The 21613-nt window shown below is 42.7% G+C and overlaps 1 protein-coding gene across 2 annotated transcripts in view; it reads right to left on the reverse strand.

The window, feature by feature from the left end:
* The window catches only part of AGK (acylglycerol kinase), a 73682-nt gene extending 52321 nt beyond the window's left edge, over positions 1 to 21361 (reverse strand). Inside the window, exons 1-2 of one of the 2 annotated variants that reach the window (XM_084785818.1) lie at positions 21223 to 21361; positions 16729 to 16835 (exon numbers count right to left, since the gene is read on the reverse strand). In XM_084785818.1, coding sequence (XP_084641944.1) covers positions 16729 to 16829 — 101 coding nt within the window. In that variant the 5' untranslated portion in view covers positions 16830 to 16835; positions 21223 to 21361. The other variant, XM_084785819.1, reaches the window with a different exon arrangement.
* Positions 21362 to 21613: the final 252 nt, after the last annotated feature.

Genomic DNA, 21613 nt, shown 5'->3' on the forward strand with positions numbered 1-21613 from the left:
TCATCTTATTATATTGTTTTGTCATGTTTGATTGTTATCTCTTAGAAGCATGTTCTAGTCTAATGAGAGACAGAAATGGAATGAATCCAGAGGGGAAGAGAGAGAGGCAGACGGACAAAGGTGGATAACTGAGGAAAGGGTTAAGGCTTCCTGATGTTCCCATCATTCCCTTTGATGTTGCTTTCACCACTTCATGTTTTGCTTCTCCTAAAAATACCAGAGTTCAGACCTCCAAGAATCTGGTTTCTTACCTCTCTCCAGATGTTATGGTTTAAATCTGAACTCCCCTAACATGACCATGTTTCAGACCCTTGGTCCCCAGCTTGTGGCACCTTAGGAGGCAGCGCCTAGCTGCCTGAAGCATCACTATGGAGTGAGTAGTTGAAGGTGATCCTGTCCTTGGTTCCAGCCTGCACTCTCTTGCCTTTGATCCATCACCACATGCTCCCACTACCATGCCTTCCCCAGCATTATGGGTTGTAACCAACAAGAAACAATGAGTCAAAATGAGATTTCTGTCCATTGTTGTAAATTGTTTCTGTCCATAATTTTGGTGGCCAGGCATGGTGGTGCACGCCTTTAATCCCAGCACCCCAGGAGGCAGAGGCTGGTGGATCGCTGTGAGTTTGAGGCCAGCCTGGTCTACAAAGTGAGTCCAGGACAGCCAAGGCTACACAGAGAAACCTTGTCTCGAAACAAACAAACAAACAAACAAAAACAAAAAACAAAACAAAACAATAACAACAAAAACCCATAATTTTGGTCATAGTAATGAAAAGCAACTAATACAAATTTGGAGGAAAAAAAAAACCCCATATACAAAACCACCCATCCCTTCACCCCACCATACATGGAACTGCTCGTCTTGTCTTCCTTTCTGGATTATAAGGATCTTTAAATAATGGATAGTTTGCCAGTATTTTCTCCTGTACAACCCTCAGCACAGACACCTATAGATAGTGAGAACTCAATGAATACTTGTTAATAAATAAGTGGCAAATGTTTGAACAGGAAAATTGACTCACTGTGTTCAGAAGGCATACTTTGCCCTTGAAGGGAAACTGAAGGTTATTCTTGTATGAGTACCTGGCATTCCTGAACTAGCACATCATCTGAGACAGCTCTCCAGCGCAGCCAAGGACAAGGACGAAAAGCCCACACTGTCCTGGGAACGCTGCCAGGTCAGAAGGACCTCAGGCTGTGTGTGAGCATACACTTGTCGAACATGGTGCAACTGGTACTCTTAAAAGGCAAAGCAAGGAGTTCCTTTCTCTACACCATGAAGCCCGAGAACTGTTCCAGTGTCAGCAACTTCCAGGCACCTAATGGATCAAGAGTCTGCGTGTGAGTCAGAGACCTGCTACCAAACACAGAACACTGACTGTACTTGTCAACTGGCAGCCCATGTTCTCTCTATGCAGCAAGGTGTCTATTGGGCACTAATGGTAAATACAATTTACAAGAGGTGCTCCAAAATGTAGTCAGATCAGGAAGGGTCCCTGAACACCTACTCAGAACCAAAATGGAAGCTCTTTGACAGAAAGAAATTAGAAGCTTCTGGATTAGAAAATAAGGAAGGAAAAAATATCTGCTGATGTTACTGCCTGGGGCTTTAAAAGAATATGAACTTGCCAGCTACTACAGGTAATAGGATGCTCTCAATTTATTTCAAGCCATAAATGTTTTATTTATTACTTTAGGACTGCAAAATAAGATAAGTTGTTACTTCAATAACAGCTTTACATGAAGAGAAGAATTACATTGATCCATCCTTCTTCCCAAAAAGGATATTTCCTTCTATAGTTAGAGGCAAATTGTTCAGCAATTTCCACCACCAGTTTTCCCTTGGTGCATACAAACACTGTCTTTGCTTTGCCCAAAACAGATTTAAAGTTTAGATGTTTACAGCAACCACTGTGACTTACTCAGGCTTCTGAAAATAATTAGTCATCACATTGCCAGAGGCTGTGCTCACTGGTTGGCCATGGAGAAGGAAGGATAGAAAAATAAATGACAGCAAAGCTAAAAGTGAATTTTAGGAAAGTGACTACTGAGGGGAACACTTTTCCAGTTACATTTTCAACCCCATTGTCATATCCCAGACTCCCTCCCAAAAGGGTAAAGACAGGGGTCCCTGTTACACATGAAAAGACAGTGACCACATCCCTTCTATCTAAGAGACACACAGGCAGACATTTGACCCAGCAGAGGGAAGTGCAGCCTACTGGGAAGAATGTTAACTCGTCCTTCCCAAAGAATGTCCAGTTCTTTTAGAAATTAAAAAAAGGGGAGAAGGGAGAGGCAGTGTGACAAGTTAGAACACCATCCAAATACTAAGGATTGTTGAAAGGATGTGGGGCCCTTCACTCTGGTATTTCTAGACATCATCTTTCCTTGTTCCTGGGCCTCCCTATGATGGACACCAAGGAAACTTAAATTTTCTCAACTCTCTTACACACAAAATGATAAAGAAATCTCTAAATTTCTAAAGTCCTTAAGTTGTATAAAGGAGAAAAATATTGTTGATCTAAGTGGCAACTGCCTTCATTTCAAAGGTATATAAAAGAAAAACAGGAGCCACACAGGCAATGGCTGGCATCAAAGCCTATCATAGTCTTGTTGTGAGTGAAAGTGTGTAAAGAACAAGAGAGCTAACCAACTACGAGCAGATGTGTAGGTGGTGTGCGAGGCAGCCTCCTGTACTAGCGAAGTGTACAGAAGTGTTCAGAAACTTTTAGTTGATGGCTTAATTCAACAAAGACATTTACAAATAATAACATAGGGGCTGGAGAGATGGCTCAGAAGTTAAGGGTACTGACCGCTTTTCCAGAGGTCCTGAGCTCAATTCCCAGCAATCACATGGTGGCTCACAACCATCTATAATGAGATCTGATGCCCTCTTCTGGCCTGCAGGTGTACGTGCAGGCAGAGCACTGTATACATACTAATAAATAAATAAATCTTTTAAAAATAACAATAATAATATAAAGCAAGGCAAAAGTGGTTCCCTAAGAATTATTACTAGCTAAAACAGGAGGGGGAGAGGAGAAACAAAGTGGGGAAGGAAGGAAGGAAGGAAGGAAGGAAGGAAGGAAGGGAGGGAGGGAAGAAGGAAGGAAGGAAGGAAAGAAGGAAAGAAGGAAGGAAAGAAGGAAAGAAAGAAGACAATGCATTTAGCAGGGACACAAGCAATGAAAAACAAGCCAGCAGGAGAGTATTCAACAATGAACTAAAAACACTTCCAACAAGCCTTTGCCAAATGTGTGAACCCACTTACTGAGTGAGATCTGTGATTCAAGCCAGAGTTTTGAATTTGCTAACTGTCAAAAAACGGATTACTGAACACTGACAGCAGTGCTTAGGTCCACAATCCTGTTTTTACTATCTTTGCTTCTTTGCCAACACAGAAAAGGCAAACAGCAGCTAGAACAAATAAATATTTTTGTCAAAGGTGTCCAAACTTAAGCCCTATTTCCTAGAAATTGGAAACTTTAAGGTTGTCAGAGTTCTCAGAAACGATCTAGCCCACTGCTTTACAATACTTCCATACATTCCAAGCCATCCACCAAATGGTCTGACACTGCCCCACTAGTAACAAAGGTCACTATAGTGATGCTCCTCATTTTGGTAATGAGATACTAAGAACATGTAATGTAGAAGCCTCGGTCTCTACCCCCAAAGACTCAGGGATGTCCACTTAGGCAGTTTTTCAACCCCTTTGAGCTCCTAGGAAATGACTAACTGACCTAGCTTGAGGAAAGCTCTGGCCTGGGGACAGGCACCCTGTTAGGAAGTGGCAGGGGGCTTAGCACTAGAACTAACACACCATGCTTCTCAGCGTGCTGTACTTTCCTCCAACACTCCTGCTGCTTTCTACAGGTATTTTCAGCAACGACAAAGCCCTGTCCACTGGTCATCAGTCGCCAGCTTCACACTTTCTCACCGCACTGGTATTTCATCTTGCAAGTGGGTTTACAAAAACAACCCCACAACCCTATCCCAACCCTTTAATGTTCAGTAGTACTGATCAGGCGAAGACCTGACTCTTACTTAGATAGGCAGGCCTCAACTCTGACAAAATCCAAAGGCTGCTCTTAGCAGTTCTAGTTTGGTGCCCATTCTTTACACCCTGAAGTAAGAAATCCCCAACCACCTTCCCCCCAATCTTACTATCAGAGCACAGGTACTTGTCTACCTCTGTGCAGAACAAGCTGTTACCTGTGAGTACTTCAAGTTTCTCCTGGGCTCTCAGGTGTCCTCCTCACAGCCTGCTCCCTTTCCAGCTCAGGGCAGGAAATTATTTAACAAAAGTTGGCATCCTTGAGGGGTTCTCTCTCGTGACTGTGCGGTCCTGGGAGCCTGCTCTGGAGGGCTTTTCATTAACCAGAAGATGGATCTGCAGTCTATGTTCCACACACACGCCCATCCACTGACTGAGAGAAATGGCAGTGGAAAAATCTTTATCCTGAAAGCCTTTTCTTTCCTTAAGAATAGAAATTGTTCTCCTTTCACTCTTTTATTCTAGACTCAAGTCCCCACAAGATACCAATGTTTCTTCCTACTGCACTGTTCTGATACTCATGGAAGCACAAGGAAGTGGACTGAGTTCCTTACCCTCTATGTAAAGGCTCCATCTCTGCCTGGTGGCTACGTTTCTGCTGAGGTCTACATTACAGCACCATTAGAGGAGGCTTCCGCTGCCATCCTTTGCCCTCTAGCTTTTAAGGTTTTTAATTCTTTTTAAAGATTTATTTATTTATAATGTATACAGTGTTCTCCCTGCATATATACCTGCATGCCAGAAGAGGGCATCAGATCACATTATAGATGGCTATGAGCTACCATGTAGTTGATGGGAATTGAACTCAGGACCTCTAAAATAGTAGTCAGTGCTCTTAACCTCTCAGCTATCTCTCCAGCCTACCGCCTAGCTTTTAGAAAATAGTTCTCCTATCTAATTCATACATTTATGTGTGTGTGTGTGTATGTGTGTATACATACATACATATATACATATATATGGCACATATGCCACAGCAATGTGTGTAGGCCAGAAGACAACTTTCAGGAGTCAGTTCTCTCTTGGTGGGGCCTAAAATCAAAGTCAGGTTGTCAGGCTTGTCAGGAAACACCTTTATCCCTACAGCCATCACAGTGGCTTCTATCCAATTCTAATAAGACATGCGTTCATGGCTCATTCACTTCTATATTTTCTTTATTTTTTCCATCCATCCATTTGTATCCATTTTAACACCTTATTCAAGATTTATTTTTCCATACAAATGTATCACATGCTACTAAGCAAACAAAACACTAGCTCTCTGGGTTCCAATGATCATGTTTATACTTTGGCAAATGTCAATAAAAAGGAATATATAATGAGTTCCACTTATATGTAAGGTACCCAAATCTAGAGAAAAAGAGAAGATGAAGTAGTAAACAGAGATTATGATGGTATTCAAGAACATATAAGCTGAGTGAAAACCTCCCTTCTCTCCCAACCTACCAATTCTCTGTATAAACACCCCACATGAGATGGTACTCACTGTGGAGTAAAGCTCCATGACAGATCTGAACAACTTCTGACCTGAAAACACAAAGCCATAGCTACTAATATCAGTGCTCTGATGTTGAAACATGATCCACTTGAAATGTCGGTCACTACCTAGAGAAAAGTTGCTTTCAGCAGCAGCTATGATTACTTTCAGTACAAGTAAAACAACATAAAAACTTCCCCAATTATGAGAAGCCAAAAAGACAAACTATAACTTAAAATATACCTCCTGTCTTCCATCTTAGCACCCGCTTAGATACAGGAAAGTACAGATACCATTTTTTTAAAGGATGAAATCTGTTTTCCACATTATCTAACAAAAGAAGTTGAAAAGAAAGGGAATATAATTAAACTTCATTGTATTTAAAAGTTAAAAAAAAAAAAGGTTTCCTTATTCCCTATCAAATCTGGGCTGACAAGCATGTTATTTAATTGCCCACAAACGAGCTTCTTAAAATAACACCCATTAAAACCCCAATTTCAGCACCAGCTTATGCACGGGGATGGAGGGCGGGGTGATGCAAAATGAACTCTAACTAAAAAGAAAAACAAACCGCTTTATCAAAATTTCAAAAAAAATCTGAAACAAAGAGAAGCTATGAAGGGGAATAAACCATAAGCAGTGATAAGGCAGCTGCTGCAGGGAGGGAGCCAGAGCCTGGACAACTGCCTGCACAGCAGAGGCTGATCTGAAGGGCTATCAGGGTAAAGCATGTGCTTCCGGACATCCAGAGATACTGGGACCCAAAGCCCAAGACACCCCTGAAACCATAATCCCCACCAAAGGAAAAAATACCAGTCTAGTCAAGAGTAGTTCAGGCATAATTTCTCCCTGGCGGCTAACATTCCCCTTGCCTATCCTGTCAGGGTCTCAGACTCAGTATGCTGAAAATAGAATAGAATACCTCTTCCTAGAACCAATTCTCCTTGCTGACTTTCTTTCTTCTGTATCACCAATATAACCAGTCTTGAAGCCATAAAATCATTTCTCCTATGTTCCTCTGCCTCAGCCAAACACCCAGTCTATCACCTTGCGCTAACAACAGCTAGCATCCTCAGAGAGCTACATTCAAGCACAGTATAAAGCAGTTGACCACACCTCCTCATTCGGTCCTTGCAACTCACCTGCCAGACACATATAATATCCTTCATGTGGGCATGGGGAGCTGGGGCTCAAAAGTAAGTGGTTTAAATGACAGGGCCACGAAGGTGACAGGGAGCAAAACTGAAGCCAGAAATGCTCACATGCCTCAGTGCTGTAGCAGTCACAGCACCAGAGCTGCAGAGATGCCCACATGCCTCAGTGCCGTAGCAGGCACAGCATCAGAGATGCCCACAGGCCTCAGTGCCGTAGCAGGCACAGCATCAGAGATGCCCACATGCCTCAGTGCCGTAGCAGGCACAGCATCAGAGATGCCCACATGCCTCAGTGCCGTAGCAGGCACAGCATCAGAGATGCCCACATGCCTCAGTGCCGTAGCAGGCACAGCATCAGAGATGCCCACATGCCTCAGTGCCATAGCAGTCACAGCATCAGAGATGCCCACAGGCCTCAGTGCCGTAGCAGGCACAGCATCAGAGATGCCCACAGGCCTCAGTGCCGTAGCAGGCACAGCACCACAGCTTCCTATTTGCCGTTTTGTTTTCCTTTTCCTTAAGCAACCCTCTATTTCAGGCCTTCAGTAGCTCTGAGGTTAACTTGTAAAATGTGCCCTGCAGGAGGCTAGGTTACCCTTCTAAAATGCTACCTTGGCCATGTATCCTTCCCCTCTTAAGACTTCTACTGCTCACCAAGCACAGGCGTTCCAATGTAAAGCCTCCCTCAGCCTGGCTTTTCCAACGTCCATGAAAACGTCAACTCCACTCACACTGTTTGCCATCTCCACTACATCCTCAAGGCCAAACTCCCTCACGAGGGAAACCCAAATAAATGTGCTGTTTCTGTTAGCGTCTTGGGACCAAGTGCTATTCTAAGAAAAATCTGTATGATGACCCAGAGAGATGGATTCTATTACTGCCTACTACCTCTAGTGTAGGTAGATAATCCAACCATGGAAGGTGAAGCTACCCAGGGCTTCACTACGTGTGCAGGGCTGAGGAGAACGGCACCTCAGGCTCACATATTGGAGTGGTTGGCTCCCAGTTGGTGGACTGCCTAGGAAGGATTAGGAGGTGCGGTCCTATTGGAGGTGTGTCACTGAGGGGTGGACTTTGAAGTCCCCCCATCAGCACCTCTTTCTCCCCTCTTTCAAACCAGATGTAACCTCTCAGCTACTTCTCTGGTTCCATGCGTGCCTGCCCATCACACTGACACTTTCAAGCTGTAAGCAAGGCCCTCATTAAGTGCTTTCTTTTAAAAGCTGCCTTAGTCATAGTGTCTCTTCACAGCAACAGACCAGTAATGGAGATATTTGGATAAATATGATGTTCAATTCTCCATTGCTGGACTCTAGGGCCTTATCTTAACTATGCTACTGTAGGGGGCTCTGGGAAGTGATCCTTCTTTCTCAATAACTAGGCAATTGCACCCAAACCTTCTGGTCACTCACACACAACATCAGCATGATTTACTCTCATTGTCCTTGTTTCCTCATCTGCATGTATCTATTAAGCTCATGCTAATATGCTACTATGAAACTAATAAGCATATCATCAAATTATGGGGGAAATAAAAAAATTGCATAAATACTGAGAGCTGAGAATGACACCCAGCAACTCTACTTGTTAGCTATTATAATTAAGGTCTCGATACAAGTGAATGGCACTGAAAAAATCCTGTAGAAAACTTCATAGCCTCTGTTTAGGAAGGCCAAATGTACACGTGGTCATATTGCTGTTATAAGACACGGAGGAAAAAAATCTCCAAGATTAATAAAAACCTAGGAGCACAGGGCCCAGGACCATGGCTACAGTATCACATTTGCTTTGCAAGCTTAACAAGGGACTTAAGGTGACAATGAGATTTTAAAAATCTTCAGGAAAAGATACCAAGAAGTCTAGCCAACTTGAGCAGATAGTCCCTTGAAATAAGTGGAAGGGAGTCTTGGGTTACAGGCAAGGGTGGTGTTAGTACTAGTGCCAGAAGCCTGGAGCCAACGGCAAAAACTGAGAAGTGGGGGCCAGAAAGAGCCATCATTAGCTGCGGAGCCAAAGGAGTTAGTTGGAAAGTAGTGCTAATGCTCAATTACCGAACAGTGAGACTAACCAAAGGCAGGATACACAGGACCAGTCTCCAGTGATTACAGAACCATATGAGTTCAAGGCAGATCATCAAGGGTTCAGGTAGGTCTTGCTGTTCTTAGCTGTTTGTGCTCTATTGTTCTGAAGATAGGCTGTATGTAATTTAAGGTTTGTCTTATAGTTATTCTATGTGTATGTGTGAGTACCTGACTATATGCATGTGCATCACATATATTTGTGGAACCCACAGAGGCCAGAAGAGTGTATCAGATTCTCCTGGAAATGTAGTGACAGGGGACTGTGAGAGAAAACAACCTGAGGTCCTCTGCAAAGCAGCAAGTTCTCTGAACCACAGAGCCACCTCTTCAGCCCCTACATTAGACTTAAAACTAGACTTTTTCCTAATTGTCTCATTTCATGGAGGAGAAATAGAAAAGGGCTCAGATCTCACTTGATCATCTGACAGGCGCTTGGCTTCCTACCCCATTGGATATCTTTCACTTTACTCATTGTCCAGGTCCCAGCAGCACTTTGTTTTAACTCTCCAAGTACTGGGTAGTCATTACATCAAATTACTCGGAGCACTTACTCAACTCACGTCTAGAATACACTATGCCACAGTTCTGAGGTCATCTTATTCAGCCCTTCAATGGCCCAATGAGATGCTACTCTGCCCGCTCCACAGTTGAAGACGGGAAAGCTTGAAGAGCCCAAGGTCACACTGCCAGGATGTCTCACTGCCGTTTGGCTCCAGTGACAATGTTCATCCTACACTGCTTCCGTTCTTCTGCTACTTTTTAATCAGCAGGCTCTTTGCTACTAAAAGGCTGGAGAAGTATGAAAAGCTGCTGCAGGTAAAGCACTGACATGAAGAACTGGCAGCCTGGAACATAAGCTTCCCCAGGGATCCCACGAGGCTCAGTAAGAGCAGTTGGAGAGGAATGCGCAATACTTAAACTCGCTTTACTCTCAGCACACAGGGTCATTTCCTCCTCTTCAATTGCACTCACAGAGCTGTGCTGAGAGCCATTCCTGCTGCTCCTGCCAACTACAGCAGCCCTCAGCAGGAAAATTATAGAGGAGAAATCTTTAAAAAAAAAAAATTACTTTCTTCTTTGAAACTTGGGAGAAGGGAGAAAATAGAAGAAATTCTCAAAAGAGAAGAAATCTATAAGTACTATAAACAATGGAATAAGCCCTACAAATAAATATGTGATGTCAAAAGATTAATAAGAGAAGGTAATAACAAATGGGACAGATGAAATAAATTAAAATATGCCTTTCCCCCCAGGCCTGCTGTGAACGGCCCTCAGCTCTTCTATTTTCATGGAATGTCCAGAGAAGATGAATGTCTAAACAAACACAATGGTCCCAAAATCTCTCTCCGACCTGCGAACAGCCACGTAGCTGGGGTTCACTTGCCAAATATGCCAAGTAAGTCGGAGTCTGGAGGACACCAGAACGAGAGAAACCAAACAGAAAGCCAGCCTGAGAGTTAACTGCAGATGACAGACAACTGAATGCAGCGGGCAAAGACTGAGAGGTACCCACTCAACTAAGAGGCTAGTCATGGCTTTGTCAAGAGCATGCTCAATCAAATGATCGTATATAATCCAAATTTTACTAACAAGGTTTTAAAATGGCAGAAAGCGTTGAGAGGAAAACATTTAAAAACTGGTATAAATGAAAAGATAGGCAGAGCAGTAAACAAATGGAATTGTCACTTGAGTGAAGACATGTTTAAGTTTGGAATGATTGTGATCAACAAGGAAGAAGCAGAAATCTGAGCTTAAGGACACAGATGAAGGCACAGATGCTGAGAGACAGGAACAGAGGGGCAGAAGGACTGGCATTGGGCAGCAGGATGGCTGCCTCATCCACTGAAGTAAAGAACACAAAAGCATGTGTGTGAGTAACTGGCCTGCAGCCTTTAATTTTCTCTTTAAAATGAGAGTTAAGCTTGTCTGAGTATAGAGAAGGCAGAGGATGAAACAGGGAAATTCATAAATATTTCTAGATACATTTGTGAGCAATGGAGGAGGACCCTGACTACAGATGGAGTACAGTACTTGTTTTAGGAGATTCAGCAGCCTGCATGTCTGAGTGCTGCTTTGCTTGGTAGTCTCGGCCTTTCAGCCTCTCCTTGTTTCTTCCCCACCAACAAAATCTGCATTGAGTCCCTTCTATATGCATGGGCTTCAGGGTAACACTGTGCAAGACAAAGTCTATACAGTATTATGATAGCAGTGAGTGGTTTTACGTGTGTGTGTGTGTGTGTGTGTGTGTGTGTGTGTGTGTGTGTGTGTACACAGATGTGCTCACCTGTGCAGGTGCTTATGTTGAGCATGTGCTCTATCATTCTACACCTTTCTTTCCGGAGACAGGCTCTCTTAGTGAACCTGACTTGATCTAAGTCTTTTAAACCTCAAAACCACCCTTCATGGCATATTTCCCCTGGCAACACCTCCCAAACAGCACCATCAACTAAGGATCGAGTGTTTAAACTGCCACAAGACTATGTCACTCATGACTATCTCATTCCAGCCACCACAGCACGTGAACATCCATTTAGTTCTGGAGCTCTGAAGAGATCTTTATAGAGACAACCAAAGACCTGGGACTGGACACCTAGAGCTGTAACGGAAGGCAGTAAGCACAGGTGAGATCCTTCGGGAGAGGATATGACATGAAAAGAGGGCCTGGGGCAGGGAACTCTCTCCTCATGCTTGAAGGAAGGCAAGGAAGGGGTCACAGAGGACAAGAAGGGGACGCAAAGAGAGAAAAAGAAGGAAAGAAGCAGAAGTTTGGAAGGAAGAAATGGAGAAAATATGTCTATTTTCTCAGCTTTCTGCGGTAAGGGTAGGATATGTGAGACTCCAAGGCCAGGCAGTACAGGTATAAGGGAAATTGAATCAGAGCAAGTATGGAAGAAAAATTAACTACAAATGTCAAGAAGTGGCACACACCTGTAACCCCTGCACTTGGGAGGCTGAAGCAGGCATATCCTAAACTCACAGCAGCCTGGGGTACACAGCACGACAGGGACAAGTTGAAGATTGGGAGAGAAAGAAAAAAGGGAAAAGGAGGAGAAAGAAATGAAATGCATCTAAGATGAATGGAAAGGAAGAAGAAAATGACCTCTCTTTACAGATGATAGGGTCTTTTATATAGAACATTAGAATGATTCCACCCAAACAGACAGAAAAAAATGTTAGAGCCACAAAACAACTTACAAAGCTGCCAGACCCAAAACAAACAAGGATTAGCAAAGTAAGCTGCATTTCCATCCACTTTTCAACAACAGATAAAGGAAATTAAGAACTCAATCATAGCCAGGGGTGGTGGCACATGCCTTTAATCCCAGCACTTGGGAGGCAGAGGCAGGTAGATTCCTGTGAGTTCGAGGCCAGCCTGGTCTACAAAGCAGTCCAGGTCAGCCAGGACTACAAGAGAAACTCTGTATCCAAAAACCAAAAAGAAAAGAAAAAAAATCATAAGAAGATAAAAAAGAATAAATATTTAGAAATAAACTTAGGCAGATGAGAGAGATATTTATTTACTGAAAACTAGAAAACAGACAGGGAGACATCTTGTGTCCATGGAATGGAAGACAACACTGTTAAAATGGCCACAACATAAAACTAGAGACACTAAATCAGTTAGAAGAAAAACTGGGGAAGAGCCTGGAACACATTGGCATAAGAGACAACTTCCTGAACAGAATACTAACAGCCCATGCCTTAAGGTCAACAATTAATAAATGGAACCTCATGAGGCTGAGAAGATTCTGTAAGACAGGAGATACTGTCAACAGAACAAAGCGACAGCCTACAGACTGGGAAAAGATCTTCACCAACCCTACATCTGACAACGGTCTAATATCCAAAATATATAAAGAACTCAAGAAATGAAACACCACCAAAACAAATAATCCAATTGAGAAATGGGAATCAGAATTAAACAGAGAATTCTCAACAGAGGAATATCAAATGGCTGAGAAACACTTAAAGAAATGCTCAACATCTTTAGTCATCAGAGAAATGCAAATCAAAACAACTCTGAGATTCCATCTTACTCCCATCAGAATGGCTAAGATCAAAAACTCAAGTGACACCAAATGCTGGTGAGGATGTGGAGAAAGAGGAACACTCCTTCATTGCTGGTAGGAATGTAGTCTAGTGGAGCCACTTTGGAAATCTGTCTGGCGCTATCTCAGAAAACTGGGAATAGGGCTTCCTCAAGACCCAGCTATTCCACTCCTTGGAATTTACCCAGAAGATGCTCCAGCATACAACTTGGACATATGTTCAACCATGTTCACAGCAGCCTTATTCATAATAGCCAGAACATGCAAACAGCCTAAGTGTCCCTCAGTAGAAGAATGGATAAAGAAACTGTGGTATATTTACACTATGGAATACTACTCAGCTATTAAAAACAAGGAATCTCTGAAATTTGTGGACAAATGGATTGAACTAGAAATGATCATAATGAGTGAGCTAACCCAGAAGCAGAGAGACTCAAATGGTATATACTCACTTATAACTGGACACTAGCCCAAGGGGCATGTCGCATGAAAGTCTTCACTTACCAGGAAAATAGGATAGTGGTGAGGACATCCTAAGGTGAGAGAAATATAGGAGATAGGGAAATAGATGGATCCAGAGGGTCCTAGAAACCTACAAGAAGAACACTATGATGGGCAGATCTGGGCCCAGGGGTTCTGCTCGATCTATGGCACCAACCAGGGACAATATGTACAGTCATCATAAAACCCCTACCCAGATCTAGCCAAGGGACAGAATATTCTCCACAGTTAAGTGGAGAGTGGGGACTGACTTTCACATGAACTCTGGTGCCCCTTATTTGGCCATGTCCCCTTGATGGGGAGGCCCGATGGCACTTGGATGAAGGATAGCAGGCTACCAAGAAGAAACTTGATACCCTAGCATCATATTCAAGGGGAGGAGGTCCCCATCAGTCGTAGTCATAGGGAAGGGGGATGGGGTGAAAGCGGGAGGGAGGGAGGAATGGGAGGATGCACGGGATGGGATAACAATTGAGATGTAATATGAATGATTTTATTTTTCAATAAAAAATAAATTAAAAATGGCCACAACACAATGAATGCAGTCTACCAGTTCCATGCAATCCCTGTCAAAATCCCAATGGCACTTTTTGCAGAAATAGGAAAAAGCCACCAAAGAATTGATATAAAATCTCAAATAGCCCGAATGTCCAAAGTAATCTAGAAAATGAATAACGTTGGAAGCTTCTCACTTCCTAACTTCACAACTTCTTATAAGGCTACCGTAATCAGAATAATGTGGTTCTGGCATAGAGACAGATACATAGGCCAAGGAACAGAACACAGAGCTTAAAAATAAAGCTCCATTGTATATGGTCAAAATATCTTCAACAAAGTTCCAAGACCATACAGGCGAGAAAGAACACCTTTCCATAAATGGTGCCAGCACAGCTACCCACATGCAAAACAGTGAGGCTGTCTTTGTATTACTCCATATATAAAATTAAACATAAAGGCTATCAAGACTAGTTCAGAGTGAGGCCTCTTCATGCTGGAGAACTGAAGGGCCTTTTAAAAAGTCTTAAAGTTTTCAGGGAATATCAGAGGACCTCTGAAGACAAACTGAAATAGGAACATAGTGATCGCTCCTTGGATCCTCCCCTGGCAGAGTCGAGGGAGTCCCGATGAGCTGGCACCAGCACAGTGTGCCTGAGAGGCCCTGCAAAGGCAAAAGAGGTCAAGAGGGCCCAGGTTAGGAGAGAGGAAAGACCTGTTAACTTTCTGTGCCTCCACTCTTCCTTGCCTTACCCATTCCTTGTGTGCACTAGCTAATAGAACTTAGTTCTGAGAATACTCAGCAAGGAAGGAACCACACAGCTGAGAACTATCAGACCGCACACTGTAGTGTCAAGTGTTTCCTGTCAACAGTGAACTGAGAACACTCATAAAAGTATCAAGTATGGATTTCTTTTCCGATACAATCCCTCCCTCTTTTCTGTTTAGCAGAGCAGTACTGTGTTGGTACATGTAAAAGGTAGCACTTGGTCCCTTAAAGACTGCAGTTACAGTGTCGGCCTTAAGTTGTTATGATTTTTATACAAAATTTCTGCTCATTTAAGTCTTACCATATAAAGCCGGAATAGAAGATCTGAATAGAAGATCTTTCTTCTCTGGCTGTGTCATGATTACACTGAATTCCTTATTCAGACACAAAGGGGGCTAATCTGTGATCTCATTTAAATTAACCCAGTCTAATGAAATACATGAAGATAGTCGCAGGGGATGGAGAAAGCGGAGCTGATAAATATCCAGCAACCAGGGGATGACGTATAAAGACACAGTAAGAAAAACTGGGAAAAAAAAAAAAAACCAAGGGGATACGTGAGTTACAACTTCAATTTACTACTTACTTGGGAGAGGACTTTATTCTGTCTGGAATGGGTCTTAATTTCTTCAATTACAAATAAAGTGAGTAAAACTTGCTTTCTTTCTAACCTTACTAACTATATGTGTTGATGTGTGAGTATTACAGCTAGTGCTTTGTACAGCTAATTAAATAGGGTGGGTTACAAGAAGCTTTTGCTTTTGTTTTAATTTGAATAATTTTGCTTAACCACTATATTTTATAGAGAAGTACAGGTGGAGAAGGTTTGAACCCAATATATAAAGAACTCAAGAAATTAAACACCACCAAAACAAATAATCCAATTGAGAAATGGGAATCAGAATTAAACAGAGAATTCTCAACAGAGGAATATCAAATGGCTGAGAAACACTTAAAGAAATGCTCAACATCTTTAGTCATCAGAGAAATGCAAATCAAAACAACTCTGAGATTCCATCTTACTCCCATCAGAATGGCTAAGATCAAAAACTCAAGTGACACCAAATGCTGGTGAGGATGTGGAGAAAGAGGAACACTCCTTCATTGCTGGTGGGAATGTAGTCTAGTGGAGCCACTTTGGAAATCTGTCTGGCGCTATCTCAGAAAACTGGGAATAGGGCTTCCTCAAGACCCAGCTATTCCACTCCTTGGAATTTACCCAGAAGATGCTCCAGCATACAACTTGGACATATGTTCAACCATGTTCACAGCAGCCTTATTCATAATAGCCAGAACATGCAAACAGCCTAAGTGCCCCTCAGTAGAAGAATGGATAAAGAAACTGTGGTATATTTACACTATGGAATACTACTCAGTTATTAAAAACAAGGAATCTCTGAAATTTGTGGACAAATGGATTGAACTAGAAATGATCATAATGAGTGAGCTAACCCAGAAGCAGAGAGACTCAAATGGTATATACTCACTTATAACCGGACACTAGCCCAAGGGACAGGTCCCATGAAAGTCTTCACTTACCAGGAAAGTGGGCTAGAGGTGAGGACATCCTATTGGGAGTCTAGGTGAGAGAAATATAGGAGATGGGGGAATAGAAGGATCCAGAGGGTCCTAGAAACCTACAAGAAGAATACTATGATAGGCAGATCTGGGCCCAGGGGTTCTGCTCGAACTATGGCACCAACCAAGAACAATACGTGCAGTCATCATCAAACCCCTACCCAGATGTAGCCAAGGGACAGGACATTCTCCACAGTTAAGTGGAGAGTGGGGACTGACTTTCACATAAACTCTGGTGCCCTTATTTGGCCATGTCCCCTTGATAAGGAGGCCTGATGGCACTCAGAGGAAGGATAGCAGGCTACCAAGAAGAGACTTGATACCCTAGCATCATATTCAGGAGGAGGAGGTCCCCCTCAGTCACAGTCATAGGGAAGGGGAATGGGGTGAAAGCGGGAGGGAGGGAGGAATGGGAGGATGCACGGGATGGGATAGCAATTGAGATGTAATATGAATGATTTTATTTTTCAATTAAAAAAAAAAAGGAAAAAAAAAAGATTTGAACCCAGGCCTATGGATCACTCTGTAGTGGGATGCAGGTGCTGTGGGGCTGTCTATATTTACCAGTGCTTTCCATAGAGCCAGTGTCCTCCCCATGTCAGCAAGCAGAGCCCAGCTGTAGTTTTCTTCCAATGATTTCGAAGTGTTTTAAAGAATGCAGTCATCTTCTCCTATAGATGTGATAAGCAGAAAAAGAAAAAAAAGTTATCCAAGATAATCATGGCACGTCCTATTATCAATTCGTCTATGGTTCCCGCCCCCCCCTCCGTTTCCCCCTTGTTTTCTCTTTGCCACTTCTGCTCAAGCCCTTCTCATCTTTTCCTGTCTAGTCTCATCATCAGCATCTCCTCATCCATTCGCCACTCTCTGCTTCCTTCTTTAGTCATCTATTCTACCATGACGCTCCTTCCATGTCCTATCACTGTTCCTCATCCATATTAGCAGGAAAGAGGAGATAAGAAAGGGGGGAATAAACCTCAGCTTTCCTCTGACGTCTGTCTTCTTACAGCCCCATTATACCACTGTTGAGTATTTGTTCATTACGTCTGAGGGACCCAAAATACTAGCAACAGCTTATTCAAAACAGAAGAAAATACCAGGTCTTCAGTATGAAAATCAGTGGAGAACATGCATTAAAAAAAATAAATTCACATGGCTAAGTTAAAAAAAAAAAGTTCAACTTTAGCTGGGCATGATGGTGCACACCTTTAATCCCAGCACTAGGGGAGGCAGAGGCAGGAGAATCTCTGTGAGTTCAAGTTCAGTCTGGTCTACAAAATGAGTCCAGGACAGCCAAGGCTACAGAGAAAAATCCTATCTTAAAAAAAAGAAAAAAGAGTTCAACTTACTAATCAAAGGCATGCAAATTGCAAAGAACTATTATTATTCACATATAAAATTAAATTTTAAATTATGTTTACTTATGACAAGAAACAAAAAACAAAAAACAAACAAACAGAAAAAAACCTAGAAAGATATTCTTACCTAGCTTTGGAAGGAAGGTAAATTAGCTCTTTATGAAAAAAACAAAACAGCATAATGTTTTTCCTGTTTTTGTAAAGTACCACTTGATGATATTTATATTTATTAATATGCTATTTAGCTTATCCCACTGGAGTAAATGCCATGAACGTAGGGCTGTGGTCACGGCCAGAACCTGTACATAAGTTAGATTTGGCACATAAGAGCTATTCCAGAAACATCTATTAAGTAAGCAAGTCACATAGCAATTCCATTTTTTTAATTGAGAATTTTTCACAGATGTAGAAAAAAAACCCAACTCAGCATACAATGTTAAATGAAATTAGCAGGGTAAAAATCCATGTATACCTAGCATTATCGCAATTATGCTTAAATAGGACTATCAATCAAAATACCAATAAACAAAAGCAGAACTTTTACATAAATTCTTCTAAGTTGTACAATGGCAAATGACATCTTAAAATTGCAACATATATGCAACGTCAAGTGTTCTAAAACAATATAAATTTTTATCTGAACAGATATAAAATTATTTCTCCCTTTAACTTCCCTTGGTTAAAATCCCTCTCCTAGGAAGAAACAGCTACACTACAGACATCAATGAAGCCATTCAGACTAGTAAAAAAAAAAGTTTCAAAGGCCCAAGTAATTCTTGACCTCTCTCCATCTGGCCTTAAATACTTAATCGTCCCAGAGGTCTTTAACAGACACTTGCTCTGTGTTAAGAGCTAGGGCAAGGAAAAGTAAAGCACACTCTCAAATGCTCACAATCATTCAATCCCTAGCGACAATACAAGCACATCAGCAAGGTTGCAACGCAGTAAGATAAATGTTGGGGAATAAGAACAGGATCTACCTTGAGTCCACAAACTGGGATGGATCTGAAGGGGCCTGACAAGTCAGGGAATTCTTACAGAGTCCCACAGATTAGGAGGAGTCAGACTAAAGGAGTTAGGATACGCTGTGGCCTGAGCATCTGTTTCCAAACTTGAAAGCAGCTGCCCTAATTCCCTCTGAACCGGTATTAGGGCGTAGAGATCACAGGGTCATAAGGATGTTATCCTCATGAATGGGATTAGTACCTCTTCAAGAAGAGACACAGCAAGACAGCCTTACATCCCATCCCATCAACACGTCACATGAAGACACAGCAACAAGAAAGCCACTTACAAACTACAAGTGTACCACACCCAATGCCAGCCATCTTGGGTTCATACGTCCAGTTTGCACATTGTGAGACACAAATTTTTGTTAATGTAAGCCACTGCAGTGATAGTAACCTGAACTAAGAAGTATACAAAACCCAAATGTGTATGTGTGCTACATAAAGAATACATACATACATATGTGTTTGTGTGTGTGTGTGTGTGTGTGTGTGTGTGTGTGTGTGTGTGTGTATATATATAAAATTATGTTCTGAAAAACACAGGTAGACAGTAGACTGAATAACTAATTTCTCTTCTCACCCAAGACTAAGAACAAAGACTAAGACTTCTGTAACAAAGGACATATTAGGAAGAAAAAAAAACCATATAAATCTAATTTGAGTTTTACATGACACAGAACTTTCAGAAATAAAATTGTGTGTGTTCAATTTGATGAAGAGTAGAAAGTTGTACAGAAACATGACTGAACAAGGTGTAATGACTTAAAGACAATAACCAGCAAGGCATGTTTGTTCACATTCTTCTGTGTCCCTTCATCTTAAGGAATAAAAGTAAAAGTAATCTTTTCCTTTGTGTATAAGACAGCACCTCTAACATGAGAGCCTTACACAGGAAGTCTGCTTCAGTTTAGAACAGCGACAACTTGACCGTTTCCTCAACTGCCAATGTACTACTTTGGGGAGATTACAATGGCCTAAGCATCATCAAAAGACTATATGGACAGGAGAGCTTCTGGGACTCTGGTCCTCATGCCTTATTAAAGCTTATTAAGATGCACAAAAATGGTTGAAAATGTAGATTCTTGGTTATTACACCTCCCTCCCCCAAACCCTCTTCTGTTCTAGACCTGAGTAATCATCTCATTTTTAGGTAGCAGTTACTACCATGGTTGGGATGGAGGTGGCAAACACACCAGACTTTCAGAAACAGAAGTTTATAGATTAACGATGGGGGCAGTGAAAATGTTTTGGAAAGAGTGAACCCACATTAAGGGTTTTGGATGTTATGTTGAAGACAATGAGAAAAAAAAAACCCTCAAAATGTTTAGCAGATGAATGCAAATATAATGTAATTATATTTGAGCTGCAGAATCTTAAAACAGACTGCTAAAACCTGAAAGTAAAGTTAAAGGGAGCCATTAGAGGGCTGGCTGCCATACTTTCTAGACAACAGTCAACAAAGGATTTGGAGGTCTTTATAAAATCGAAATGGGCAGCTCCCTGCAGGACGTGAGGGATGAGGAAACAAGCCAGGTTTTGTGCTTGGGCGATGGGTTGGAAGGTGACTTCAAGCCTTTGGACTTACTTTGTAGGTTTGGGGAAAACACGGTATGCAGTTAGACTAGCATAGACTGGCATACCTGGTGGGCACACTCAAATGAAGCCCAAACAGATGTCCTGTCCGGGCTTTAACTGTTTGGAAACAGGAGAAACTGAACACAAGCTGCCCAGTTGGGATTCATGCCCGTGAAGGCGATGTACGAGAGTTGCTAATAAACATTCAAGAGGAGGGTAGCAAGGAAAGAATTCCTGTAAGTTGAGGACACTGAGTGGGCTGTCTTTTTAAAAACGCCACTCCTACCTTATGCAAGTCCCTTTTTATCATACATGATTCCTGTATTACTCCAAGATGAGGAAACCATGCAGGCAGCCTTGTGTGCAGGAAGAGGACTGATTTCATCGCTTACAGTTGGTGCGACCCTGGATAAGTCAATTAACTTTTTCACTAGAAAAGGAAACACTATCAAATTACTTAACCTGGCTGTGAAAGAGTTGTGAATAAAAGCTATACATGTGTTGTCTTCGCCGTATGTACTATATTCAGTGTATATTCCTTTCTCAGTAGCCAGAGATTTCATTCTCATTCGTGTCAGTTAAAGCCTCAATTTTATGTCTAAATTAACCTGTCTTTGCCTTCCAAGCAGGTTCTCCCAAACCCATAAGCTCCCAATTTTTTAAGTTCGGCCCATCTCCTGACAAGGAAGGTAAGGGTTTCCCCACTAACGGAGAGCTCCTTGGGACAGGCTCTAGCCATTCTCAACAGCAGAACCTAGTGAGCAGAATGAATGAAACCACCCCCCTTTATGGTTCGAATACTACTGGCCCCATTTTTGTTCCGGGATACCCCACGGCCCAAGGCGGGGGAGTGACTGAGGGGGACCACAGGTTAGCTCTGGGACTTGAACCAGCACACCTAACTCGCAGGGACCAAGGGGCGTGCGTGCTGCCACGCCGGCCCGGCCCAACCTCCCCTCCTCCCGCCGCGCGGCAACCAATAACCGCGTGGCCGATCCCAGAACCCCAGGCCCGTTCCCGGGACGCCTTGCTTGGCACAACAACCCGCGATTGCGCCCCGCAACCTGGCCGCACACACCCGGCAGCCCGTGCTCGTGCTCGCTGCCCGAACTCACCGCTGCCCGCCGCTCGGCGCCCGGCCTTTCCTGTGTGCTCTCACAATCCTCTCCCTCTCTTTTAAGGGAAACCGCTACCGCTGCCCTCGGGTTCCGACGCGGGGCTAAGCAGACCTAGCACTCCTCCAGTGAGTGACCTAGGCGTCCCCTTCTCCCACTTTCCTCCTTCATTCAATCTTTCATCCATCTCTCTATCGCCGGCTAATCGTTTCTGGAACGTTCACAATAAATCATAAGAACAGTTTTACGATTTGGAACTAAATCAGAAAGTAAGAGGAGGTGCAGGTCCTCGTGCAGTGATGCATCCTGCTGTCCCTCTGTTCGCCTAAAGTCGAGGTGACAAAGACTTGCCGCCTCTCACTACCAGGGAGATGTCAACAAAACAGTACAG

Source organism: Acomys minous, assembly GCF_964271855.1.
Source record: "Acomys minous genome assembly, chromosome: 6".
NCBI lineage: Eukaryota > Metazoa > Chordata > Mammalia > Rodentia > Muridae > Acomys > Acomys minous.